This window comes from Passer montanus, unplaced genomic scaffold, assembly GCF_014805655.1.
Source record: "Passer montanus isolate IOZ18808 unplaced genomic scaffold, ASM1480565v1 scaffold5, whole genome shotgun sequence".
Lineage (NCBI taxonomy): Eukaryota > Metazoa > Chordata > Aves > Passeriformes > Passeridae > Passer > Passer montanus.
The window spans coordinates 17,776,367-17,801,130 of NW_024369929.1; the positions used below are offsets into that span (position 1 = coordinate 17,776,367).

General features: G+C 67.9%; 5 protein-coding genes across 14 annotated transcripts; 2 read left to right on the top strand and 3 right to left on the bottom strand.

The window, feature by feature from the left end:
* Positions 1 to 329: 329 nt before the first annotated feature.
* ANKRD34C (ankyrin repeat domain 34C) lies at positions 330 to 3,682 on the top strand. 3 transcript variants are annotated; one of them, XM_039723618.1, is made up of 3 exons: positions 330 to 452; positions 943 to 1,102; positions 1,219 to 3,682. In XM_039723618.1, the coding sequence occupies exon 3, from the start codon at positions 1,254 to 1,256 to the stop codon at positions 2,769 to 2,771; it is 1,518 nt and encodes a 505-aa protein (XP_039579552.1). In that variant the 5' UTR covers positions 330 to 452; positions 943 to 1,102; positions 1,219 to 1,253; the 3' UTR covers positions 2,772 to 3,682. The 3 variants fall into 3 exon arrangements, with proteins under 3 accessions (XP_039579552.1, XP_039579553.1, XP_039579554.1); XM_039723619.1 differs by having other exon boundaries at positions 943 to 3,682; XM_039723620.1 differs by lacking the exon at positions 943 to 1,102 and having other exon boundaries at positions 399 to 452.
* On the top strand, positions 3,122 to 6,399 carry LOC120508945 (transmembrane emp24 domain-containing protein 3-like). Its single transcript, XM_039723037.1, has 4 exons — positions 3,122 to 3,264; positions 3,723 to 4,032; positions 4,636 to 4,884; positions 5,312 to 6,399. Exons 1-4 carry the CDS (start codon positions 3,122 to 3,124, stop codon positions 5,546 to 5,548), a joined length of 939 nt encoding a protein of 312 aa, XP_039578971.1. The 3' UTR covers positions 5,549 to 6,399.
* A 715-nt stretch (positions 6,400 to 7,114) lies between these two features.
* LOC120509076 (gonadotropin-releasing hormone II receptor-like) lies at positions 7,115 to 9,505 on the bottom strand. The gene is made up of 4 exons (XM_039723322.1): positions 9,281 to 9,505; positions 8,310 to 8,860; positions 7,795 to 7,999; positions 7,115 to 7,677 (listed from the first exon to the last, which is right to left on the bottom strand). The coding sequence occupies exons 1-4, from the start codon at positions 9,321 to 9,323 to the stop codon at positions 7,241 to 7,243; spliced, it is 1,236 nt and encodes a 411-aa protein (XP_039579256.1). The 5' UTR covers positions 9,324 to 9,505; the 3' UTR covers positions 7,115 to 7,240.
* Positions 9,506 to 10,513: 1,008 nt separating this feature from the next.
* Positions 10,514 to 11,916, bottom strand: LOC120508946 (mesoderm posterior protein 2-like; the record flags this gene model as incomplete). Its single annotated transcript, XM_039723038.1, has 2 exons — positions 10,514 to 10,729; positions 11,119 to 11,916. Coding segments are annotated over 2 exons (861 nt in total), but the record flags the coding sequence as incomplete, so codon positions are not given.
* A 2,982-nt stretch (positions 11,917 to 14,898) lies between these two features.
* On the bottom strand, positions 14,899 to 24,425 carry LOC120509173 (alanyl aminopeptidase, membrane). Of its 8 annotated transcripts, none has more exons than XM_039723544.1 (22): positions 24,274 to 24,419; positions 22,366 to 22,464; positions 21,155 to 21,785; positions 20,742 to 20,887; positions 20,529 to 20,665; positions 20,319 to 20,445; positions 20,058 to 20,212; positions 19,872 to 19,985; positions 19,615 to 19,758; positions 19,476 to 19,541; positions 19,269 to 19,334; positions 18,936 to 19,108; positions 18,776 to 18,855; positions 18,483 to 18,616; positions 18,339 to 18,394; positions 18,080 to 18,227; positions 17,873 to 17,970; positions 17,615 to 17,722; positions 17,364 to 17,531; positions 17,133 to 17,273; positions 16,929 to 17,010; positions 14,899 to 16,390 (listed from the first exon to the last, which is right to left on the bottom strand). In XM_039723544.1, exons 2-22 carry the CDS (start codon positions 22,451 to 22,453, stop codon positions 16,232 to 16,234), a joined length of 3,021 nt encoding a protein of 1,006 aa, XP_039579478.1. In that variant the 5' UTR covers positions 22,454 to 22,464; positions 24,274 to 24,419; the 3' UTR covers positions 14,899 to 16,231. The 8 variants fall into 8 exon arrangements, with proteins under 8 accessions (XP_039579478.1, XP_039579472.1, XP_039579477.1 ...); XM_039723538.1 differs by lacking the exons at positions 22,366 to 22,464; positions 24,274 to 24,419 and adding exons at positions 23,260 to 23,693; positions 23,758 to 23,869 and having other exon boundaries at positions 21,155 to 22,053; XM_039723543.1 differs by lacking the exon at positions 24,274 to 24,419 and adding an exon at positions 23,260 to 23,393.
* Between the last annotated feature and the right edge of the window lie 339 nt (positions 24,426 to 24,764).

Here is a 24,764-nt window from a genome sequence, read left to right on the forward strand (position 1 = left end):
TGAAACAGACCCTGCAGAGCCCCCCACACGGACAGAGACCGTACAGACCCCCGCAGCTCCGAGCACACAGGTACAGACTTTGCAGACCCTACACACCCTACAGAACCCCGCAGCCCCCTGCACATAGATACAGACCCTACAGACCCCCCGCACACGGACGCAGACCCTGCAGACCGCTGTCTACAGACCCTGCAGCCCCCTGCAGCCCCCAGCACACAGACACAGACCCTACAGACCCTGAAGCCCCCCGCACACGGACACCCCCGCCCGCCGCTCCCCGCACCCACCTGCGGGCGGACGCGCCGCCCCCCCGCGCCCTCCTCCTCGCGCAGCGCCGGGCACCGGCACCGGCACCGGCACAGACACCCGGCACTGACACCGGCACCGGGCACGGGGCAGCGGCACCAGCCCCGGAGAGCGGCAGCGGCCGCCGCCACGGGCACCGGCAGCAGGTACCGGGCGGGGCAGCCACCCCAGCATCCCCACCGCAGCCGGGGGCGGCGGCGGCAGCGGGGTGGCCGCGGCTGGGAGGGGAGCGGGGACACCGGTCCCGGGGGCAGTGGGGGAGAGCCCCCGCCCGGGTGTCCCCCGGGTCCGAGGGTCCCCACGGGAAGGGGCCGTGGGCAGCCCCCGGGCAGGGAGCGGTACCGTGGGCGCCTTGGGAGGGGCTGGGAGCAGTGCGAGCACTGACCGCCGGTCCAGGGGCCGCAGCATCCCATGCAGGGCACGGAGCGGTGGGGAAGGGCCGGGAGGCTGGTGCCCTCTCCAGGGGCACTCTGCGGGCACCGGCTGCTCAGGGCTCCGGGAACGCTCTGAGGAGTGAGACGGGAGCGGGGGGCAGCGGGGGTGGGTGGCAGCGGGGCCAGTGGGGCGGTAGGAGCAGGGGGCGGTAGAAACACAAAAGGCAGCATGACTGTGGCTGCTTGTGCTTCCCTCCGGCAGTGAGGAGGCAGAGATCCGGCTCCAGCCCAGGCAGCCCTCGGGGAAGTTCACACAGTCTCCAGCGGGCTTGGTGCTGTGGCTCCCCAGACACAGCAGACCGGCAGAGACCACCAGAAACTCTCTGATCTCCTGGGGAAACCACGGCAGTTGTCTGCACAAGGTGGGCGGGCACGGCCGCGGGGACAGTGGGACGGGGGGCAGTGCCTGGAGCTCGGCATCCCGGGACGGCAGGGACGGAGCAGCCGGGCTCACCTCTTCTCCGTGGGCCCCCCACAGGCAGCAGTGCCACCAGCCAGCGGGAAGCAGCGGCCATGGATGAAGTGACGGAGCTGGAGTTGGGGGGCAACTCCCTGCTGAAGGCCGTGTGGCTCGGCCGGCTGCGGCTGACACGGCTGCTGCTGGAAGGGGGGGCTTACATCAACGAGAGCAACGAGAAGGGCGAGACCGCGCTGATGGTGGCCTGCATCACCACGCACGTCGACCAGCAGAGCATCCACAAGGCCAAGATGGTGAAGTACCTGCTGGACAACAGAGCCGACCCCAACATCCAGGACAAGTCTGGGAAGACCGCCCTCATGCACGCCTGCATCCGGGGGGCTGGGGGGGACGTGGTGTCCCTGCTGCTGGAGAGCGGGGCAGACCCCAGCCTGGAGGACCACTCGGGAGCCTCGGCGCTGGTCCACGCCATCAACGCCGAGGACAAGGCTGTGCTGCAGCACCTCCTGAATGCCTGCAGAGCCAAGGGGAAGGAGGTGATCATCATCACCATGGACACATCAGCCTCCGGTACCAAGACCGCCAAGCAGTACCTGAACGTCGCCCCTGCGCTGGAGTTCAAGGAGAAGGCTCCCCTCGAGGAGAGCACAGCCCCCTCCAGTGCCCAGCTGAAAATTCCCATCTCAGCACCTTCCCCTGCCGAGAAGGAGAGCAGCGTTCTCACCGCGCACCCTCCTCACACGGGGGACGCTGAGCCACCCTCGCCGGGCCGCAGGGCTGGCGCTGCCCGCAGAGCCCACCTGCCCCGCCTGAAGCGGCTGCGCTCCGAGCCCTGGGGGCTGGTGGCACCCTCGGTGCTGGCGGCCTCCAGCCACCGCGACGACACGCGGGTCTGCGCCGACACCGAGCTCATCACGGGCATCGGCGACCTCTCGCTGTCCAAAAAGCCCCCCCTCACCCGGAGCAGCAGCAGCAAGGGGAGGGACCCCTCTCTCTTCCCCCCAGTGGATGAGCAGGCGCTGGGGCCGCTGGCATGGAAAGGCAGCCACGAGAAGAGCCCAGGCACCCACCCGTGCCTGTCCCGGAGCACCGCGGTGCCGGAGGAGCCGGAGAGCAGCGGCTCGGCGGCGGGGATGGACACCCCACACCGGCGGAGGCCCGGCAGCGAGCACAACGGGGACTCGCAGCTCAGCGAGGCGGGGAAGGCGCCGCCCGAGAGGCGCAAGCTGAGCGGGTCGCAGCTGGCCTTGCTGGACGGCTGCTGCGACTCTCCCTCCGGCAGCGCCAGCGCATCGCCCAGCACCGGCCGGCGCCGCCCGCCCGGCTTGCTGGAGAGGCGAGGATCCGGGACGCTGCTGCTGGACCACATCTCCCACACGAGGCCAGGATATCTGCCCCCCTTGAATGTGAACCCCAACCCCCCGATCCCGGACATTGGCTCCGGCAAAGCCCCCTCCCCGCTGGCGGCTGGGCTGAAGCCGCTGGTGCCCCTCACACCCAGCTCGCCCCGGCGGGGGGATCGCAGAGCCCACAGGAAGCTCCTCCGCAGGCATTCCATGCAGGCCGAGCAGATGCGGCACCTCTCCGATTTTGAGGAGGTCGTGGCGCAGTAGCCGGGCCGCCGTTTGCTCACACGGAGTGGCCAAAGCCGTGCTGTCCCCGCAGGGACAGAGTGGGTGCTGGCTCCGGGGACACTCTGGTGGCCAGGGGGCTCGGCCCGAGCCCAGGGGCTGATTCGGGAGCGGGCTGATCGGGAGATCGATCCCCGCCGTCCTAGATCGCCAAGCCCGGTGCCAAGGATCCCACCTGCAGTTCACTTATTCCTACTTGCAATCCGCTTTTCTCACACCCTGCTCGTTCTCCCACCGAATCCCGGCCCGGAGCCCACGCTGGTAACCTCTGGGGCCGAGGCGTTCATGGAGCGCCTTCCAGGAGGGGAAGGGGCTCGAGGAGCGGAACACCCATGCAGCCACGGGCCGTGCCGGTGCTCTCCGGGGGCGGGAGAGGGAGACAGTGCTCCACCTCCGCGATTCCCGAGCGCGCCGAGCTCCGGCGGCTGAGCTCGCCCGGCAGCGCTGCAGCCGCGCCGGCTGTGGGCCGGGACGGGCTTGTCTCGACTCTGAAGCGCCTGGACCTCACTGCCCGCCACACCTGGATTCAGGAGCTCTGAGTTCAGGGAGCGCTGACCCCCCGAGCAGGATGGTCCCAGCCCGGCTGCGTGGGTAGCCTCTGCCAGCCGCGGGCAACCCGGGATGCCAGCTGGCCGCGGGTGACACGGGCTGACCCCCGGGCTCCATCCCACCGCGAAAGTCGCAGGATCGGCGCCGCAGCCAAGAGCCCGCGGCCCCAGCCCCGCGCAGCCCCACGCGCGCTGTGCCGGCCGTGGCTCCCGCAGACCCCACCGCTCCGTGACCGCGCTCATCCCGAGCCTGCGTGTGCACGGCTGCGGGGCACGGGTCGGGGTGGCGCCCCGGCCCTGCGGACACTTCTGCACGGATTTTGCACTGCATTAATAAAGCGCTCATCTCTGGACGGAGGCTGATCTCGCGTGGAGCCGGCTCCAGCCGCCCGGCCAGCGGCTCCGGGAGCGCGCAGGGGGTGGCCGGGGCTGCCGAGTGCCCGGCCCGGGATGCCGGGGGCTCCCAGGGCGCCGGGCCGGCGGAACGCGCCGGGGGGTGCCGGTGCGGTGCCGGTGCGGGGCCAGGGCCGGTGCGGGTCGCGATGCCGGGCGCGGTGCGGACGCTGTGCCTGGCCGCGCTGCTGGGCGCGCTGGGGGCCGGCGGCACGGAGCTGACGCTGGAGCTGCCCGACAGCGCCCAGCGCTGCTTCCACCAGGAGCTGGAGAGCGGCGTCAAGATCACCCTCGACTACCAGGTACCACCCTGCCTGTACCTTCCCGCAGCCCTGCATGCTCCGTGCCTGCACCCCCTGCCCAGACCCCTGCCAGGGCCCCCTCCACCCGGGCCCTGTTTGTGCCCCATCCCTGTGCCCCAGTGCCCGTGCCCCCTTGCCCACAGCCCTGCCCGTGTGTGTGCCATTGCCTCTGCCCATGCCACCTGCCCGTGCCTCCCCACGCTCCCATCCTGTGCCCGGCAGAGCCCCAGGCAGGGCTGCAGTTCCACCCCAGCTCCCTCCATGCTGCACTAGGAGCTGTTCCCAACCCCAGCCCCGTGCCCAGCAGCGTCCACCTGAGAGCCAGGCCTGGGATGTGCCCACTTCAGCCATGGACAGGCCTGACCTGGGCCATGAGGGCTGTCCCTGTCTCCAGGCACCCCACCTGAGCCATGGGCACCCAGCTGAGTTGCCAGCACTGTGATGCCCAGCTTCCCCAGGGCTCCCCTGGCCTGGGCCCCATCCCGTGGGCACGGTGCCCGCTGGCCTCTCACACACACACAGCCGTGGGGCTGGGCAGGGGCAGGGGGCCCTTGCCACGTCGCTTGGTGTGTGCCACCATCAGAGATGCATCTCCCTCCACAGGTGATCAGCGGAGGACACTATGATGTGGACTGCTACGTGGAGGACCCCAACGGCAAGACCATCTACCAGGAGACCAAGAAGCAGTACGACAGCTTCTCGCACCACACCGAGGTCAAGGGTGTCTACACCTTCTGCTTCAGCAACGAGTTCTCCACCTTCTCCCACAAGATTGTCTACTTCGACTTCCAGGTGGGCGACGAGCCGCCCATCCTGCCTGACATGAACAACCGCGTCACTGCCCTGACACAGGTGGGTCCCGGGAGGGAGGATGGGTCCTGTCACAGCCCCCAAACAGCCTTGCGGGATGGCAGTTGGGGACTTGTCCCCCTCTTTCTCCACTGGATGCAGAAGTGCCAACCGCCAGCCACCAGCCCCACCACACACCACATCCTGTGGCTGGCTCACGGCCCTGTGCTGGCTCTGGGCTCCCCTCTCTGCAGCAGCCCCTGTCCATCCCTGTGAGGGAATTGCATCAGCCATTCCATCCCTCGGGGTGAGCTCTGGGCTGGGCACCCGGGTGCTCTCGTGGGCCTCTCAGCCCTGTCCCAGTGGGGAACCACCCTGCGTGGGTTCTGGCAGGGAACCTGCTACACCAGCCCTGCTCTTGAGTGTCCTGGCACGGCCCCGCAGCTGAGCCGTGTCAGAAGCGACAGGGGGCTCTTGTCCTTGTCCCCAGCTGGAATCCGCCTGTGTCACCATCCACGAGATGCTGAAGGCGGTGATCGACTCCCAGACCCACTACCGGCTGCGGGAGGCGCAGGACCGCAGCAGGGCCGAGGAGCTCAACGGGCGCGTCTCCTACTGGTCGGTGGGGGAAACCCTCATCCTCTTCGTGGTCAGCATCGGCCAGGTGATGCTGCTCAAGAGCTTCTTCACCGAGAAGAGACCCAGCAGCGGCGGAGCTGGCACCTAGAGCTGTGTGTCTGTGCCTGAGTGGAGCAGGCAGTGGGACAGCCGGGGCTGCTCTGTGCCGTGGGCAGGCGGGGGGTGGGAGCAGGGGGTGACACTGCTCAGCTGGGTGACACAGCCACCCAAGAGCAGGCGTCCCCCGGCATCACCTCCCACTTGCCATGGCCCGGCCTACCCTGTCCCCTCGCCTGGGCGCCCTGTCCCCCTCTCTGGCTGCACTGGAAGCGGGTGGGAGCAGCACCAGCACGGCACTGGGGCACCCTCGTGACTGGGACGTGACTGGGACGTGACCACACACTGCCCCTGAAGCCCTGTGCAGCCACCCAGGGCAGGGGCAGCGCCGGCACCCACCCAGTGCCCTCAGCCCGAGGAGAGCTGCCCTGGGCTGGGGGTCTCTGTCTGCACCCAGCTGTCCTGGGGCGGGCACGGTGCTCGCAGCAGCGGGGCCGCAGCAGCAGCAGCAGCACCCAGCAAGGGAAGGCTTTGTCTGGGTGGTGCTCTGGCTCTGCCAGCTCCTCCCCTCGCCGCAGTTCTCAGGCTGGCAGCAGGGGGTGTGCCCGTACCAGGTGGTATTTTCATCCTCACACGAGGCCGTGCCTGAGACTCAGCCCCCTCACACATTCCCCCACCCTGTGGACACGTGCCAAGGAAGCCCCATCCCTGCCCCAGAAGCACGGAGGACTCACGCCTGGGACTGCAGCCCCCATTCCCTGGAGCCCCACAGGACCCCTGGAGTGACTGTGTGCTGGCCCTCCAGCCCTCAAGCAGGTGTGAGATCATTTTTCAGAGCTGAAGCAACTCCGCTAGATTTTTCCTTTGCCACTTTCAAATAAATCCCTGCAAGCGTGGCTGGCACTGCCGTTATTGGGTACAGCTTCTGCCTTGCCCCCTGCCCACACCAGCTGAGCTTGCCCCTGGCCCAGGAGCAGGCGCTGGAGCCAGAGCCCCCTCGGCAGGAGCAGCAGCCCTGTCTGTGCCCCAGCGTGGGATGGGGTTCAGGGCTTGGGATGGGGTTCCCACTGCCAGTGGGGATCCCCAGGCACAGCCCGGCTCTGGGGTCCCTTCCCTGAGGCTGGGGGGATGCCAGGGCAGTTCTCCTGGGCTGTCCCTGACTCGGGCAGTGCTGCTGGTGCTGGGGGCAATGAGGAGCCTCAGCCCTCGCCACCTCTGCGGGCCCCAGCAGCCGTGCTGGCCTTGGGGCAGCTGCTGCAGGCGGCAGGACTGGCCCTGTGTGCCTCCCAACAGCCTTGGGCCCGAGCCAGGAGCTCCTGTTTGGAGCACAGCCGGCAGCAGCAGTGCCCTGGGACTGCCACCAGCCCTGGCAGGGACAGCCCTGTGCCTGCGGTGGGGATGAACAGGGAGGGAAGGGCCCTGCCCTGGCCAGGCTGGGATGGCCTGGAATCTGCCCCTTCCTGGGGGCTCCTGAGCCACCCACGGTGGGGACAGGGGCAGCTGTGACCCCCGTGGGTCAGGGTGCTGGCTCTGGGGACACGGGAGGGACAAGAGGTGGCCATTGGACACTTTATTGCTGTTCAGGGCACAGAGAAGGGAGAGGGGACAGGGGCACGCCCCCCGCCCCAAGCCTGCAGGGGCACTTTGGGGTGCAGGGAGAGCAGCAGTGACACCATCCCCACGGACCTGTGCTGACCCGGTCACCCTGCTGCCAGCCGCCCCTGCCCTGAGCACCCCGCTGGTGTCACAGGGAGCTGCTGTGACAGGAGGGGTCCCTGGCAGCCCCTCGGGGCCGGCGCAGCCCCGGGGCTCCCCGCTGGGGCGGCAGCGAGGAGGCTGAGCAGCGGAAGGAGCCGGTGGCTGGGGAGGGGGGCTGGGCCAGGGGGCCGTGCCTGCAAGGGCACCCCCAGCCCCCCCGGAGGGGGATGGTGAAGAGCCCGTAGGTGATGGGGTCCAGGCACGCGTTGAACAGGCCAAAGATGAAGAGGATGTGGGTGAGGGCCGGTGAGATCCTCTTCTCCATGGCGCGGGGGCAGAACCAGTGCCAGAGCCCCAGCAGGTAGTAGGGGGTCCAGCAGAGGATGAAGGAGGAGACGATGACCAGGCTCATGCGCAGCATCCGCAGCCGGGCCCGCGGGATGTTGTTCCTGGAGCACCGCAGCGACGCGTCCTGCGAGGAGACTGCAGGGGAAAGGGGGCTGGGACGGGGGCCCCGTGCCCTGGGGGAGGGCTGGGGGTCCCTACAGAGCTCCAGGCAGGACCTGCCCTGGGCAGGGGGCTGTGTCCGTGGGCACTCACAGAGGCCCGAGCCCATGCGGCGGGAGATCTCCAGCAGGATGCGCGCGTAGCAGCAGACCATGATGAGCAGAGGCAGCAGGAAGAGGCAGGCAAAGCCCACCATGTTGTAGAGGGTCTCGTGCCAGGCCCGGGGGAAGCTGCCGCGCGTGGTGCACTGGGTGAAGTTGTGCGGGGGGCGCAGGGTGATGGTGTGGAACAGGAACAGCTGCAGACAAGAGAGCTGGGCTGGGGGTGAGGGAGGTCTGTGCCTCCCGAGCCAGGGCGGGCACTGGAGGCCAAAGCAGGGACCCCCAGACCCAGCCTGGGGGGTGGGTTACCCCCCTGCAGCGGCTCTGCTCCGCACTGACAGGGGCCGGGGGCATCACTGCCACAGCCACTCCACTGCCAGCTCTCCGTGCCCATCCGCGGGCTCTCCATCCCTGCCCTGCGGGTCACACCGGCCCTGCAGCGAGCCCGGACTGTGCCTCCAGCCTGTGGGCTGGGGGGTCTGTCAGCAGAGGGGCCCGGCTGGGTACCTGCGGCACGGCCAGCGCGGCGCTGAGGAGCCAGGCCGCGTGCAGCATGGCGCGGTTGCGGGCGCGGGCGCGCGCGATGGCCAGCGGGCGCAGGATGGCGGCCTGCCGGTCCAGGCTGATGACCACGGTGACGAAGGCCGAGGCGTACATGGCCAGCAGGCGCAGGTACATGAGCAGGCGGCAGGCCAGGTCGCCCGCCCGCCACTGCAGCGTGATGTTCCAGACGGCGTCCAGCGGCATCACCAGCACGGCCAGCAGCAGGTCGGCGGCGGCCAGGTGCCGCAGCAGCAGGCGGATGTGGGGGCGCCGGCCGCTGCCCCGGCCCCCCACCGCCCGCAGCACCGCCAGGTTGCAGCCGGCCGAGAGGGCGAACAGGGCGAAGGTGACGGCCACGCGCACCTGGGCGGCCGGCGAGAAGGTGGGCAGCCGCGGGGGCTCCTCGCCCCTCTCCTCGGGGGGGCTCCAGGCGCAGCCCCACTCGGGGGGCGTCGTGCCGGGGGGCTCCACGCTGGTGTTTCCCACGGCAGGGTCCGGGTCTGGGTGGTCCCCACCTGCCACGACAGGCAGAGGGGCAGTGGCAGCCCTGAGGTGGGGGCTCTGGGTGGGGCAGGCCACACTCAGCACTGTGGGTCCTGTCCCCTAGAGCCCCCTGCCCAGGGCGATGGTGCCGACATCGCGTTTCTGAGCTCACTTCCCTGTGTTCCATCCTTGCCTGCTCGCTGCATCCTGCTGCTACCCCTGGGCCTCCAGCAGCCCCCAAAGCCCCTCCACGCCCCAGAGCTATGGGGGTCCCCGCACCAAGCAGGGCAGAGGAAGACAATGGCAGCTGACCCAAAGGCCACCCACCTCAGGCCATTACTGCTGTGCCCCTCCGTGCCCAGAGCACCCCGCATGATCCTGCCTGGGGAGGCGACCCCACCCACCCAACAATGACACCTGGAGCACCAGACACCCCATTCCCCCCTGCTCACCTGCGTCCAGGGCGTCCTGCCCGGCATTCCCCAGCCAGGCCATGGCAGGGCTGGTGCTCACACAGTGCCGAGGCTCTGTGCTCAGGGCTCCTGCATCTGCTCGGGGCACAAGGGGGAGCAGGGCAGGTAGCGGGGCAGGTACTGCAGAGAGGCAGCACCTGCTGCTGCAGCTGCTGTGGCGTGGGCGCCCTTGGCAGCTCTGAATGGTCCTTGACGCAGCCAGCACTCGGAACAGCACGGTCCTTCCCCTGCCACCCACAGCACACGGGCACACGTCAGCGTGCGTGGGGCTCACACGCAGGAATGGACAGTGGGATGTGCCCCACATCTGTGGCAGGGAGCCCCCTGCCCAGGGGGTGCTGCTGGTGCCCCCCAGGTCTGGCACTGCTGCTGCCACAGCCAGGTACCAGAGCACACGAGGGCTCCTTGCATTGAGGTGCAGCATTTGGGGGGCTCAGAGACCCACAGGTCCCTCCTCCCAGCCCTGCCACTGCCAGCTGCTCCCCCAGACTGTGGTCATCCCCATGGCAGTGTCCCCACGGCTGGAGCACGTGCCCTGGTCCCTTCAGCCCTGGCTGGGGAGCAGGACTGCCGCCTAAGACAGGGCAGGCCAGGGGGCTGCTTTGCATCTCAAAGGCTTGTGTCCCGTTCTGTCACGCCCCTCCTCGGACCCAGCAGAGGATATTAACCTCATTAGAGAGTCCTTTCACACTCCATGGGGTTCATTAACCCCCCGCCCTTCACCCCAGACCCCAGAGCTGGGAGGACACTCCCCTGACACATTAGCACATGGCTGCTAGGTCCCAACACCCTCCTGCTAATGGGGACCCCAGACTTCAGGGAGCCACCAAGGGTGGGGGCATAGGGTCCCCTTCACCAGCTCCTGGCAGGGTCTCCAGCTCATGGGCTCAGGCCCATGCCCACACCGAGCTAGACTCCAAATTTTCCCATCTCACTCTGCCTTGGGAGCTCCCACAGGCCCAGAACTGCCAGGGGAAGGCTGGATCTGGAGGCTGCTGGGGCTCCTCAGCCCTTCCTGGCTGGGGGTCAGGCCCAGGGCAAGGGGAGCATCTCTCTTGATCCTCCCCAAGTTTCTCTCCCAGCCTGTGCCTGGCTGCCCCTCAGCCCCAGCCCTGCAGCCCAGAGAGGAGAGCCCAGGCAAGCCAAACGCCATTGCGAGCCCAGCTCCTGGGAACAGGCACACGGACACTCAGAGAGGGCACAAGGGTTTATTCACATCCAGCCGCCGCCACCCGGCGCGTCCAGCACGGCTCCGGGCTCCGACGGGGCAGCTCGTTCCTGCAGCTGTCCCAAGGCCAGCGTGTCCCCAAGCTGCAGGGCTCCAGACGGGCATCGGGGTGCTCCAGGCCCGGGGACTCACCCGGGTCAGTGCCGGGGCTGTGCTGGGAACAGGGCCTCCAGCAGGGAGAGCAGGTCCGCAGAGAGATCCTGGGGGGCAGACAGGGAGAGAGAGGGTGAGCAGCCACGCAGAGCTGCAGGCAGGGCTGGGGTCATGGCAGTGACAGCCCACCCACTGAAGGGCTCCTGGGCAGGGACAAGCAGGACAAGGGACTCCATTCTGTCCCACTAATGGGATACCCCCAAACAGGAGGGAGGGAAGCACCAGGAAGGATGGGGCAGGCAGGGGGATCCACCTCAGCCACTGCACGGAGCAGGGCTCACCTCTCCATCCCCAACCCCAGACAAGGCTGTTGCTACCCCAAAACCAGTTCCTGCACTGCCCCACACCAAGAGGACTCTGAGGCTGCCCCAAGGGGGGTTGATCCCTGCCCCACACCATCCCCATGCTGAGTCACCCAAACCCCAGCAGCACGTACCTGGGTGACTGTCCCTGTGCCCACGATCTCTGACAGCACCAGTCCCGTGTCCAGGACATCACCAGGGAGATCCGGGGGGGCCACAGCCCCTGCAGAGTGGGGAGGGGTCAGCCAGGGTGACGCAGGGGAGGTGACAGCCTTGTTCAGCTCTGAGGAGGTCCCCATGGCAGCCATGTAGGGGGGTGGCCCCCAGGTCTCCGTCTGGATGTTGGGAACCCCAAGAACCTCTGGAGGGGTCCCGGTTGCAGGGATGTAGGAGGGAGACCCCCAGGTCTCCATTCCGATGTTGGGACCCCCAAGTGCATCTGGGAGGGTCCCTGCAGCAGGGGTGTAGGGGGGTGACCCCCAGGTCTCTAACGCCAGCTCTGGACCCCCAAGCACCTCTGGGGCAGTGCCCGCAGCAGGGCTGCAGAGAGGCGACCCCCAGGCCGTCCCCAAGCCGGGGGCCCCGTGCAGCTCCGGGGGCATCCCCGCCACGGCGGGTGAGCCCCAGCCCGCGGCGCCGGGCGGCGAAGCATCGCGGGGCTCCGTGTCCTGGCAGCACCCCAGGCCCCGGGGACACAGGGGACAGTGTCGGGGGGCCGGCGCGCCGCGGCCGAGCCCCAGCAGGGCGGAGAGGTGGGCGATGTAGCGGGTGGCGAGGCGCAGGGTCTCGATCTTGGTGAGGGTCTGCCCGGCGGGCGCCAGCGCGGGCGGCAGGTAGTGCCGCAGCCGCAGCAGGGCCTGCGCCAGCCGCCGCATCCGCAGCTTCTCCCGCTCGCTGGCGCTCTGCCGCGGGACCCCCGCCGCCCCGCCGCCCCGCGGCCCCTTCCTGCCCCTGGGGCGGGGGGCGGCGTGCGCTCGGCGATGCGGGCCGGCGGGGCGGCGGGCAGCGTGCGGCCGTGGGCCATGGCGGGGCCGGGGCTGGCAGCGGTGTGCCGCGGCTCCCAGCGCCCCGGCTTTATGCCGGCCCGGAGGTGTGAAGAGGCACCTTCGCGGCTGCCGCACTTCAAAGGCCGGGGGTGCCGGGGGGGCCCGGGCCGCGGCTGTGAACGCGGGGTGACGAATTTCACCCCCGAGGTGTGAAGCTGCTCGGTGCTGCCCCTCGGCCCCGAGCGGGGCGGGGGCCGGGGCCGGGACCCTCCCGGGAGCGGCAGCGGGGTCTCGGCAGCTCTGCCGGGGGAGCCGCAGCGGGGCTGCAGCGGGGTGCCCTGGGGGCGTTTTGGGGCTCTCATGGGGCTTCAGTGGGGCTTGCAGTGGGTCTGCGGTGGCGTGTCCCTGCGTCTCCCCCTGTAGCACAGGGAGCTGCCCCTGTGGCTTTGTGGGACACCCCCCGCCCGGTTTGGGGGTGCGGGGTCCCTGACGGACCCCTCGGGCTGGCCGGGGCTGGCAGCGGCGGGAGAGCCCCCACGGGCGTGCAGGGCCGGGCCGGGCTGGGAGGAGCCCCCCCGGCGCGTTCCCAGGCCCCGCAGGTGTCGGGGCCGGCGGGTGTGAAGGTTTCCCGGGAAACGGCCCCGCCGAGGGACGGAAAATCCATCAGGGAGCAAGGGGACACGGGCACGGCACGGCACGGGCCCCGGAGCTGGTGTGCACAGCCTGCTCTGGGGTACATCTGGGGGCACAGGACCCCCGAACTGGGCGTGCACAGCCCGCTGGCACTGCGGGGCGCAGGACCCCCCAAAGGGGGCGTGAGGAGCCCGGGGAACATGAGGGGCACAGGATCCCCGCAGAGCTGGGGGCACAGCCGAGGGGACACAGCCGGGGACACAGGACCCCAGACCGTGTGTGCGCGTCTGAGCAGCGCCCGCACTGACCCACCAGGGCCAGCCCCATCCCAGCACCCAGCCCGGTCTGGGGGCGCAGGGGGTCTGAGGGGAGACCTGCACCCCACGGCCCGGCCAGGCACGGCCCCTTCCCCGCTGCCGGCCCCCTCCTGGGCCGCATTAGCTGATGAGCTCCCGGGTAATGAGTTCTGCACCCGCCGCAGCCGCTTCCCACCTCCCTGTTTGGACAAGTGCGGCTGGGCTGGGGCAGCGCCGGCCGCGGGGTCAGAGCCCCCGCAGGGTTGGGAAAATCTTTAATTCTGACAAAGAGTGTTTAATCTTGTGAATTCCTTTCGCTTCAGCCAGAAGTCCTGTATTAATGTGGGCAAGTGGTTATCTTAGCCTTAAAGGCTGTGGACCAACACTGGTAAGAAGATGTATCCAGACCACAGAGCTGGGATGTATTCAAAGAGAAGAAATTTTTTTGGTTTTGGCCTATGACCAAAACCAGATAATTTGAGGAATAGGGTGTTCCCCAAAAGAGACCAGAGACCTTCAAACATCCCTACTCTTATGTGAATAAGCTCCACAAAGTAATATAAATATGCCAAAGGGTTTGTGGGACTGTTTAGCATACGTGTATGAGTTTTGGGAAATGTAATTAATAACTTACAAAGACTTAAACTAGTCTGTTAGCCAGCTGTGGTATAGGTAGCAGGAGACATGCTCTGCACACCCAGCACTGAAATGAAGTAATGCTACTTTCTAATACTGAAATTAGAGTGTTAGAGGGTTTGATTCCCAAAATCTGGTGACAGCAGGACACCCTGCAGCCCCTCAACCCGGGAGCAGGGTGGGTTCCCCCATCCCTTCAGACCCTATCAGGGGAGCAGGGTACAGGCCATGAGGGCACCACGACAGAGCTCAGCCAGTGCCCAGCTCAGGCTGTGCCCCCGGGAGCCCCCAGCCCTCCTGCCCTGCTGGGACCCTGCCGGAACACCTCCCTGCCCACTGGGGACCTGTCATCCCTGGTCAGACCCTGTGTGGTTTCTGTGTTTGTCCCTCTGTCTGGGACGGGCAGCGCTCACAGGGACACTGCCCGGGGCTGCGGGGCCAGGAGCAGCCCGGCCAGTGCCGGGATGTCTCTGGGAAGGGAGACCCCGGCCCCCCACCCCCTGCCCCTTAGGGCCGTCAGCCTGAGGCAGAGCTCACACAGCGCCCGGAGCCGGGGCTGGGAGCTGGGCAGAGGGCAGGGAGCTGCCCAGGGGACTCTGCCGGGTGCCAGGGCCGGCGGCTCGGGGTCCGGCGCTGGAAGGTCAAGTCCCGGGCTGGGCTGCCGCCGGCAGGGCGGCCGTGCGGGAGGTGCGGTGCGGGGAGGTGCGGTGCGGTGCGGTGCTGCGGGGCTGGCGGCACGTTAGCATCTCTCACGGCCGTGTGAATGGGTCCCCACACACTTCCCAGCGCCGGCAGGGCCAATTAAGGACCGAAGGAGTCAGATCTGACACCTCTGCAAATGGGCCCGGCATTCCCAGGCTCCTGCCGCCCGCCCGGAGCGGGGCGAGGCTGGGGGAGCTCGATACCTCCAGGAGGGCGCAGAGGCATCGCCCCGCACCCCCGGCCCAAATAAAGCCGGGGTTACCCCCAGACGGGGCCCGCAGAACAGTGTCCAGCCAGGGCCAGACACAGCCGAACCCCCAGCTCCTTCGGCAGAGTCCCCCTGCGTCCCCTCGGGGCAGGAGGGCTGCGGCACTGCCTGCCCGCACCAGGATCGAGACCCTGCACCTCTCCGCCCTGCTGGGGCTCGGCCGGGGGCGCCGGCCCCCCGACACTGTCCCCTGTGTCCCCGGGGTGCTGCCAGGACACGGAGCCCCGCGATGCTTCGCCGCCCGGCGCCGCGGGCTGGGGCTCACCCGCCGTGGCGGGGATGCCCCGGAGCTGCACGGGGCTCCCTGCATGGGGACAGGTGCCTGGGGGTCCCCTCTCTGCAGCCCTGCTGCAGGCACTGCCCCAGAGGTGCTCGGGGGTCCGGAGCTGGATATGGGGTCATCCCCTACACCCCAGATCCTCCCGGAGCTCCAGAGGATTCCCAGCCACACTGCCCTGGAGCCTCCCCACAGACGTGCCACAGCCACGGCTAATAGGGCACCTTCCTGCTGCTGCTGGGAGCCTCCAGGGCAGGACTGATGGCCACAGGCAGCACAGGATCCCTGCACCTGGGTGCCAGCTGCCCACACATCACCAGGCACCCAAAGACCCTCCCCGGCCCAGCCCCTGCAGTCCCTGGGCTGGGGTGGAGGATGGTCCTCGTGGGGTGGGTGGCAGGGGCTGCAGGGTGGGGTGTCCCACAGCCACTCACTTCACACAGCTCAGCCCACATGGCTCAGCAGCCCCTGGGCCCCAGCCAGGCTCACCCTCGCAGCTCCTGCTGCTGCCTCTCCTGCCCAGCTGCACCCCAGCAGCTGTGGGGCTGGAGCTGCCTGCACCCCTGGACACAGAGCCCACACAGGCACGGTGGCATGGCAGTGGGGCAGTGGGATGGCCATGGGTTGGTGGCACAGCCATGACACAAAGCTGCACAGGATGGGACAGACACCAGGACCCTCACTAAAGCTGCCCTGCAGAGCTGCTCCCCCATTCCTGACTGCGGGACCTGCACCCCAGCACAGGGTGGGCTGGGAGCACCCTTCAGCCTGGCACGCCACACACACTGCCAGGTGCTGCCCCGGGCCGGCAGCTCGGTGCCCACTGCCAGCCCAGACGTGTCCCAGGGCTGAGGTGGCAGAGGGACTCACCGCCGAGGCTGTCCCCAGCCCCACTGGCCCGCAGCTCCCACCTGCCTGGGGTCCCCTCCCTTCCCTGAGCCCAAAGGCAGCTCCGTCCCTGCAGGCCCCTCAGGGACAGTCCCTGCTACCTGTCACAGCCTAGCCCTGCCCGAGCCTGCAGCACCTGCCCAGGGCAGCGCGGGCAGAGGGGTCCTGGTGCCAGCCCCCTGAGCAGGGCCCAGCAGGAGAGCTCACACGCAGCTGTCAGACAGAGGGGCTGGGGGCTGGCGTCAGCGAAGCCCCCAGAGCCACTTAGCACCAGGCTCCTAACAGCCGGGGGCTCCCAGCCCCGGGCCTGCCCGGCCCCTGGCGCTCCCCACCCAGTCTGTCAGAGTCCCCACAGCACGGCCCGGCCCGCAGGGTGGCCCTGGAAACCAGGCATTTATTTACACCCCCGAGCGCACCGGCCCGCCCTCCCCCTGCCAAGCCCCCGAGTCCCCAGTGCCCATCATGCAGGCGTCAGCCCCTCCCTGGCAGGGCGGGGGGTGCAGGGGCTCTGCCGCGGCCGCGGCTCCGTGCCGGTGGCCGGGGAAGCGCAGGAGGCGCCTGTTATCCGCTCTTGGTCTCATTCTCAAACCAGGCCAGCACCGTGGCCCGGTTCTCCTCCACCCACTTGATGTTAGCGCGGGTCTGCTCCAGCGCCTGCTCCAGCGCCCGCGTCCCCGACCCAAACCCGATGTCCTCGTTGTCCTTCTTGAACTGCTCCAGCTGCCAGGCAGAGACGGGGCTGGAGCAGGCAGGGCAGATCCCAGCAGCTCCCAGCACCATTGGACACCCCCAGGAACACCCCTGGGAGCACTCCAGCCTCTGGGAGCACTCCAGCACCACCCCAGCATCTCTCAGCTGCTGCCTGGCAGGACACCAACAGCCCCCAGGAGCACCCCAATAGCCTCTGTGAGCCCCCAGCACCACTCCAGCCGCCCCCAACACCACCCAACATCATCCTGACAGCCCCAACAGCACCCTGAGAGCCCCCAGCACCATCTCAGAAGCCTCCAAGAGCACCCCAACAGCCTCCAGCAGCCCATGCAGCATCCCAACAGCCCCCAGGAGCACTCTGACAGCCCCTGGGCATCGCTGCCACCCTCCCAGCAGGCACCCAGCAGCCTGGGACAGGGACAGAAGCCTCTTGCACCCCTGGGCACACAAGGGGCAGGAAATCCCCTCTCAGGGGCTGCTGGCAAAGGGCAGTGCTGCCAAGGCTGGGGTCCCTGGTCCCCTGGCTCCTGCCAGGGTCCAGCCTCACCTGTTGCAGCTCAAACTCTGAGGAGAAGCGCTGGGTCACAGATAAAATCAGGCGGGAGAAGGAGAAGGAGCCGCCCCCGTACCTGGGAGAGCAGAAGTGTGCTCAGCCAGGGCAGGGGGCAGGGGACAGGGGACAGGGGAAGGGACAGTGGCACCCTCCAGGGGCGCAGGCAGGCACGGTGCCCCCAGCCCCCGCGGTGCTCACTGGGTGAAGAGCGTCCTCCAGTTGCCTCGGATGAAGTCCCAGGCCAGGGGCTGCCCCACGACGTTGCTGGCAATGCTGTTGATGGTGGAGGTGGCATCCTGCTTCCGGATCTTTGTAGGGTCGAGCGTGTACTGCAGGTACCTGCAGGGGCACGACGAGGGGTGAGGGGCTGGCAGGGGCCATGAGCAGGGTGATGGGCTCACAGCAGTGCCAGCCAGACCCCACACGCACCGGTTGAGGATCCAGGGGTGCGGGCTGCAGGAGAGGGCCGTGCGGAGCTTGTCAGCCTCAGACACCACATGGGCCTCCCTGAACTTCTGCCAGAGGAAATCCCAGGCATCCTCCCCGCCCGTGGCCACCATGCTGCAGTAGATGGCTGAGCGCAGGTTCGCGGGGACCCTGTTGGGGTAAGAGCTGTCAGTGCCAGGCGCCCCTCGCCGTGCCCATCCCACCACACACAGCACCGGGGTCCCAGGGCTCACGGGTTGGTGGTGCTATTCTGCCACTGGCGCAAGTAGTCAATGGCCAAATTCTGGCAAGCAGTGACACCGAAGGAGCAGGCGGTGCTGATGGCATTGGCCTCGTTGTACCTGGGGAGAGAGGCCGTGAGGGCTGGGGTCTGGCACAGGGCACCCACCGGTCAGTGCCAGCTGGGGGCTGGGCTGTGCCCTGTGCCCTGTACCCAGCGCACTCAGGGAGACCCCAGGGACCCAGCCCAGCCCCAGGGCCACGGTACTCACTGGACCATCAGTGGGTAGTCACTGAAGATATCCGTCCAGTTATTGGTGAGCTTCTGGTAGTGCTCGAAGAGAGGAGTCACCTGCTTCTTTATGTATTTCTGGGGGCAAGAGGGAGTCAGTGCCCAGTGACACTGGCAGCAGCCCCCACACCACCCTGGGGGCAATCCTGGCCCCTCACGCCCAGCACGGGGGGCTGGCACCACTCACCGACATGGCCCCAAAGACCTCGCTGCGGTCAAACATCTGCTTGAAGTACTTGAGGTTGGTGAGTGCTGCCTGCCAGGGCATGTATTCCGTCTCCTGGCTCAGGAACCGTGTCGTGTCCAGAGCCAAGGTCACATTGACGTACTTGGCCCTGTCAGCGGTGAGGGCAGCGTCACCTCTCCAGCCTCACTGCCCACCCCAGAGCACCCACCCCACCCAGCCCCTCATGCCAGTGGCACCCAGACCACCAGGCAGGGCTCACCTGGCCAGGTTAAAGGCGTCGTCAATGATCTGGGCACGGTTGATCAGAGGGAAGACCTGAGAGAGCAAAGTCAGTGTCTCAGGGCAGCCTGAGTGGGGTGGTGTGAATGGAGTCCCACACCACAGCCCTCAGCACCCCATGTACCGTGTGGTTAGTGTCAAGCTGCTTGAGGAGCTGATCCCAGTTCTCCTGGTTGTAATTGACACGGAAGTACCCAGTGACATTGAGGTTCAGCAGGAGCCAGTCAGGGGTGTTGAGGCTGAAGTTGCCGTTGGTGGCTGGGAAAGGGACAGGAGGCTTTGCCAGAGCTGCATCCCCCCACGCCAGGGAGGACCAGGCTCAGCCCCCACCACCACTGCCTCCCTGGGAACCCCGAGCAGTGCCATAGCAGTGGAAGTGACAGCAAGACCCCCACTCACGGCCAGGACGTGCCATACCTGTGACTTGGGTCAGCCAGTAGGTGCTGTTCCCCCGGCCACTGCCTGTCATCCAGGTGATGGGGACAATCCAGGTGTAGCTGCGCCGTGGACAGACAGGTGGTGGGACTGGCCCTCATCCCCTGACCCCTCAGTTCCCAGCCAGCCCCGCCACACTCACTTGAAAACAGAGGGTCTGTCCACAGGAGATGTGGGGTCCAGCAGAAAATGGGCCTGGCTGATGGTGCCGCTGCGGGTGTCAACAGTCACCAGAGGGAAGCCCATCTGCAGCGTCCAGCGGTCCATGATGTTGCTGATAGTGTCAGGCAGCTGGACTCCGTTCTTGTCCACCGCCTGCGGGGATGGCAGTGCCACCGGTCACCAGGGCCAGGGGCACAGCCAGCGTGGGGCTTGGCCAGCGCTGCAACCCTCACCCAGCATGGGGGACCCTGCCACACCTGGCAGCCCCCCAGAGCCAGGGCCGGGGATGCTGCAGGAGCACCAGCCCTCTCACCTGTTGCAGATGGACCCAGAGGTCAGTGTAGATGGTGTTGCTGTAGGAGAAGGTGTGGAGGTAGGACTGTGGGAGAGCACCAGGAGAGACGGGTGAGCAAGGACAAATCTGGGGTGTGGGACCCCCCTAGAGCAGCCAGGAAGGTCTCTACCATGGGATGCCCACCCTGCACTGGGCTCGCTGCCCCCAGTACCAGCAGCACCTCACCTGCAGCCCCTCCTTGAAGATGTCCTCACTAAGGAAGCTTGAGAGCATCCGCAGCACCGATGCTCCCTGCAGGGACAGCAGGTCAGAGAAGGCAGGGACACCCCGGAGTCCATCCCCACCCAGGGACCCCCGTGCACACCTTGCTGTAGGCGATGGTGTCGAAGACTTCACTGATCTGGGCTGGGGTGTTGATCTCGTCCTCGCGGAAGGAGAGCGGGTGGGAGCTGGCCAGGGCGTCTGTGGCCATCACCGTATGCAGCTCGTTCAGCACCATCAGGTCTTTCTGCAGAGGGGGCACCGGCACCCTCCTCAGCCCCGGTGTACCGCCTGCCACCGGGGCAGCCCCGGGGTGCCCGTTCCCCTGCCTGCCCCACGCCCCTCGGCCCTGGCACTCACAATGTTCCAGTCGGGCTCAGCAGAGTCAGCACCCAGGTACTCCACGTACGAGGCGAAGCCCTCGTTCAGCCACAGGTCGTTCCACCACCGCAGCGTCACCAAATTCCCAAACCACTGCAGAGGGCACAGCACTCCCTCAGCCGCCCGCCGTCAGCCAGGGCGGTGGGCGAGGGGCGCAGCGGGTACCTGGTGTGCCAGCTCGTGGGCGATGACGGTCACCACCCGCTCCTTGTTGCCGATGGAGGAGTAGTTAGCATCAAAGAGCAGCGAGTTCTCCCGGTAGGTCACCAGCCCCCAGTTCTCCATCGCGCCCGCATTGAAATCGGGGAGGCCAACCTGGTCTGGGGGTGGAGGACTCGGTCAGTGCCCAGCTGACGGCACGCTGGACCATCTTGTCCCCTGCCTGGGCACCTCAACCCAGTGCCCCGGGCACCCTGCAGCACCCACCGGACTTCGGGAGCGGGTAGGCCGTGTTGTAATGCTTCTCAAAGAAGCTGAGGATGGGGCCAGTGACATTGAGTGCGTAGTCACCCTGGCCCTCATCGATGGCTTTGGGGCGGCCCCAGATGCGAATCTGGAGAGGAGGGATGCAGGACTCATCAGTGGCCCAGGCTCAGCCACCCAGGTGGGCAGGGGGTGCACCCCACCCCATCCTACCAGTGTTCCCTCCGAGCTGTTGTCCACGGAGGTGAACTGGCTGACAATGAATGCCAGAAGGTACGTGGACATCCGGGGAGTGGTGTAAAACTCAGTGACATTCCAGATTTCTCCATCAATCTCCAGCTCGCTGGTGTCTGTGGAGATCACAGAATCACCCCACAGCCCTGCCTGACCCCCAGCCCCCCAGTGGGGTCCCCCCGCCCCACTCACTTTTGGCAGGCATGTTGGAAATGGCCTTGTAGCCGGAGGGGTGGATCAGTGTCACTGAGAAGTTGGCTTTCATGGCTGGCTCGTCGAAGCAGGGGAAAGCTTTGCGTGCATCAGCCGCCTGCATCTGCGTGGTGGCCACCACCTGCCTGTGAGCCAGCCCCATCAGTCCTGGGGGTCCCTGTGGAGGCCGCACGCCCCAGTCCCCTGTCTCCCATCGCCACTGGAGCGGCATGAGGATGCAAGGGGGGCACAGAGGCTCCACACACCCATCCCATGGCCCTGGTGGGAGAGGAGCCCCAAAGCCAGCCCATGCCCTCCACTGCCCTGTGCCAGCCCCGTGCCCCCATTCCCCTTCCCACCACCACACTGGGCCAGCCCCGTGGCTTCCACCCCATCCCCTGCCTTCCACTTACTTGATGCCTGACTCGTCCGTGTATTCGCTGCGATAGAAGCCAGCCAGGTCATCGGCCAGCTCCCCGGTGAAGTTGCTGGACAGCCGGTACCGCTGGCCCTGCTGCAGGGGAGCCTCCAGCTGCACCACCAGGTACTGCGTGGTATTCTCCAGCCAGGTGCTGGAGATGGCAGGGGCACTGCCATCACCCTCTGCCTTCAAGGTGGCATGGAAGGAGCCCTGCATGGTGTAGCTCAGTTTCTTGCTGTGGATGAGGATGAGGTTGGTGGCTTCCTCACACAAGAAGACCACGCTGCTGTTGCCCTTGAAGATGTACATGTTGTTGGCATCGGGCTTCAGGAAGGGCTGCAGGGACACCTCGTAGAACTCCGGCTTCAGCGTGGTCGGCAACCTCCACCGGTTCCAGGGGTTGTTGGGGGCAGGGGTGGTGGTGCTGGTGTCGGGGCTGGCCGTGGTGTTGCTGCCCACATCTGATGTCCCCTTGTTCTTTTCCTGGGCGTACACCACCGAGAGTGCAATGATGGTGGCCACAGCCCCCAGGCCCAGCACGATGGCCACGATGCCCACGGTCTTGCTGATGAAGAAGCCGCCTGCCATGGCGGGCAGCAGGAGCGGCACTGGCAGAGACGGCGCTGGTGCAAGCACGGCTTTTAGCCTCTCGCTCCCACGAGGTTTATTAGTCCAAGTTAATGGGTGAAGGATTAAATGGGCATGGGGTTCAGGGCGGCGACAGACCCTGGGATGAGCTTTCCACCCACCCGCCCCCCAGCCTGGCAGGAGCAGCAACGCCCGGCGCCGCTGCTGCAGGGGCAGAGCTGGCAGCGGGGGGTGGCACCATGGGGGAGCGTGAGCGGGCGGTGTGCCTGGACCCCGGCGTCCTGCCCCAGCGCTGGCCTGGCCCTGCAGAGGGAGGGACAGAGCGGGTGGTCGCAGCCAGCAGCCACATCCCACCATGCAGCGTGTGTCCCCATCAGCCAAGCTCAGATGCAGGCTCAGTGTCACCCTGTTCACCCTCGAGCGACACTGTCAGAGGGTCCAGGCCTCTGACAGTGCCCCGGCGTGCGGGGGGCACAGCTCACAGGCTGCCCCACCCAGGGAAAGCTGGGCAGCGTGGTGCAGCACAGGGGCCTGGCAGCTGCGGGGGAATGTGGGGAGGGACACTTGGGCGGGGCTCCTCTGCTCACAGCGCTCTCAAAGTCCAGGGTCAGGTACCTGGAGGCAGCGGGGTCAAACTCCATCCTTGTGAGCCCAGCCCCAGTGGGCACAGGTGAGGTCCCCACCCAGGGTGGGGGTGACACATCCTGTCACACACTGGGAAAAAATAGGAAGTCCTGTTCTCAGGATCTAATCAATCTCTCCATAGCGAGATATGGGCAGGTGCTGCCAGGAGCCACAGCTGGGGCAAAGGGCAAACCAGGATGAGTGAGTGGTGTCCTCAGGGAGTCCTTGCCCTGTCCCTGACAGCACCCAGCTGCACCTGCCGGGGCCACCGTGCCTGGCACAAATCACTCTGGATGTGCTGCTGTCCCTGGCACTCCCTGTTAGGCACAGCCATCCCCCAAGCCCAGAGGTGACTGCTGGCTCTCTCAGTCCCATCCCCACCCTGGCTCTGGCCAAAGGCTTTGGGGACAGTCCCCCAGGGGCCCAAGGGCACACAGGTGGCTGGGAGGGTGTCAGGCACTCTGCACACCCCCTGGCCCTCCCCACAGCCCCTTGGGCACAGCATGCAGGCATCCCCCACTGGCTGGAAGGAGTGAACGGGGAGCAGCAGACGCAGCACCCACACCCCGACTCCCCCAGCCTGCAGGACTCTGTCCCCAGCCCCAGGAGACCCTCTCTGGAGCCCAGCCAGCAGCACACACACCTCCCACAAGCGGCACAGATGTTGGGCGTCACCCCCGGAGCACGTGGGTGCCTTGGGGCTCTGGCCTCACACACCCCACAGCCTGACACCCCCCAGAGCCCTCCACACCGTCATGCACCCCCCCAGGCCCCGCATTGCATAGGGGCCCCATAACCCCCATGTACGTGAACCCCACTGCTAGCCCCACACCCCGCGGCCCCTGCAGCCCGCGGAGCCTCCGCAGCAGCAGCGTGCCCGCTCACCTTCCTGCGCTCAGCCGGGGCAGCGGGGTCCCGCCGCCCTGCTGCCGCTCCTGCCCGTGCCGCTGCCCGCCTGTGCTGCCGCCCGCCCCGGCTGCGAAGGGAGGAAAGCTTCCTCCGAAGCGCCAGGGCAGGAACCCGCAGCTCTCGCCCCCTTAACCTCCTGTCTGCCGGCGGCGGGGCGGCACGGCGCGGGGCAGCGAGGGGAGAGCTGCCGGCAGGGGCTCTGCCGCCCGGAGCAGGGCGAGGAGGCAGTTTTAGGGGAAAAGCAGGGCGAGGAGGCAGTTTTAGGGGAAAGGCTGCTGGGGAAGGGCCTGGCTTGGGGAACACGCTCCGGCGGGCAGGGCTGAGCGCAGCCAAACCCGGCACCCGCGGGTGCCACAGCGCAGCGCAGCCGGGGCAGGCGGTGGGCTGGGGCCCGCAGCCGTGCCCGGCACCCAGGGCTGCGGCCCGCAGCCGTGCCCGGCACCCAGGGCTGCGGCCCGCAGCCGTGCCCGGCACCCAGCCCCATCTCGGCACCATGAGGGGCTCGGGGCGGCAGCCGCTGCCCCACAGCCCTTCAGAGGCTGCGTGGCCCGGCTCGCTGTGGGCTCTGCTGAGGCAGCCAGCGCAGCCCCCTGGGCACAGCCCTGGCCACCGCCTCGGGGCTGCGGCTCCGGGGGCTGGGGGCTCCCCGGGCCGGGGGCTCGGCCCGGCTCATGCCAGCCTCAGCCCGAGCCTGGAGCAGAGAGCGGGCCGGCAGAGAGGCCGCCCCGGCCCAGCGCGGCCACGGGCCTCAGGCCGGCTCGGCCGGGGCCGGCGGCAGAGCGGCCTCGGGCGCTGCGCAGGCAGCACGTGTGGCCGGACACAGCCCTGCCGGCGGCTCGGGATGCTTGGCCGGGGCCGGACACGGGCACTGCCCGCCGCAGCCCGGCCCCGCAGCCCGGCCTGGCGCAGAGCACCTCGCCGTGAGGTGAGCAGGAGCGTTCCCCTCCGACTGTCCCAGCCCCAGGACATGGCCCCGGCACGATGGCTCACCTGCACGCTTCGCCGGCACCTACTAGAGGACGAGGACGAGGAGGAATAGGGAAGCAGAGGAAGAGGAGAGCCAGTGGAGAAGAGGACACAGCAGGTAGCCCAGCTCCTTGACCTCCAGGAGCGCTGGTGTGGCTAGTGGCCAGCTGGGGAAGGGTTAAGCTGCAGGGAGGGGAAATTCCTTCCAGGCAGAGTCACGGTTTCCCTGCCAGGGGAAGTGGAGGCAGAACCCGGAGCACAGCTGGGGAGCAGAGGAAGGGCCCCTGGCCAGCCCAGGGGCTGGTGGCCAGATGGAGCCGCGGCGGAGCCAGGGGCGTGGGGTACACGGCTGACAGAGCCCATCAGGGTCACTGTGACCCCCAGAACCAGCCCTGCTCCTCCCCAGCCTCAGAGGACCCCAGCCCCACGGGTCCCACACACCCACAGAGCTGTCAGAGCTCACGGGTCCCTGCAGAGGATGCTCTGCAGCAGGGAGAGGGTAGGAACTGGCAAGG

Coding starts and splice junctions, on each gene's coding strand:
- LOC120509076 (XM_039723322.1), bottom strand. CDS start 9,323: ATGGCCTGGCTGGGGAATGCCGGGCAGGACGCCCTGGACGCAG. Junction 8,000..8,309: donor CCGCGCTGGCCGTGCCGCAG/GTACCCAGCCGG, acceptor TCTTGTCTGCAG/CTGTTCCTGTTCCACACCAT. Junction 7,678..7,794: donor CCGCATGGGCTCGGGCCTCT/GTGAGTGCCCAC, acceptor TTTCCCCTGCAG/TCTCCTCGCAGGACGCGTCG.
- LOC120508945 (XM_039723037.1), top strand. CDS start 3,122: ATGCAGCCACGGGCCGTGCCGGTGCTCTCCGGGGGCGGGAGAGGGAGA. Junction 3,265..3,722: donor CCGGCTGTGGGCCGGGACGG/GCTTGTCTCGAC, acceptor AGCCGGCTCCAG/CCGCCCGGCCAGCGGCTCCG. Junction 4,033..4,635: donor AGATCACCCTCGACTACCAG/GTACCACCCTGC, acceptor CTCCCTCCACAG/GTGATCAGCGGAGGACACTA.
- LOC120509173 (XM_039723538.1), bottom strand. Junction 20,888..21,154: donor ACGGACGAGTCAGGCATCAA/GTAAGTGGAAGG, acceptor GCTGGCTCACAG/GCAGGTGGTGGCCACCACGC. Junction 17,532..17,614: donor CAGAATAGCACCACCAACCC/GTGAGCCCTGGG, acceptor TTACCCCAACAG/GGTCCCCGCGAACCTGCGCT.
- ANKRD34C (XM_039723619.1), top strand. CDS start 1,254: ATGGATGAAGTGACGGAGCTGGAGTTGGGGGGCAACTCCCTGCTGAAG.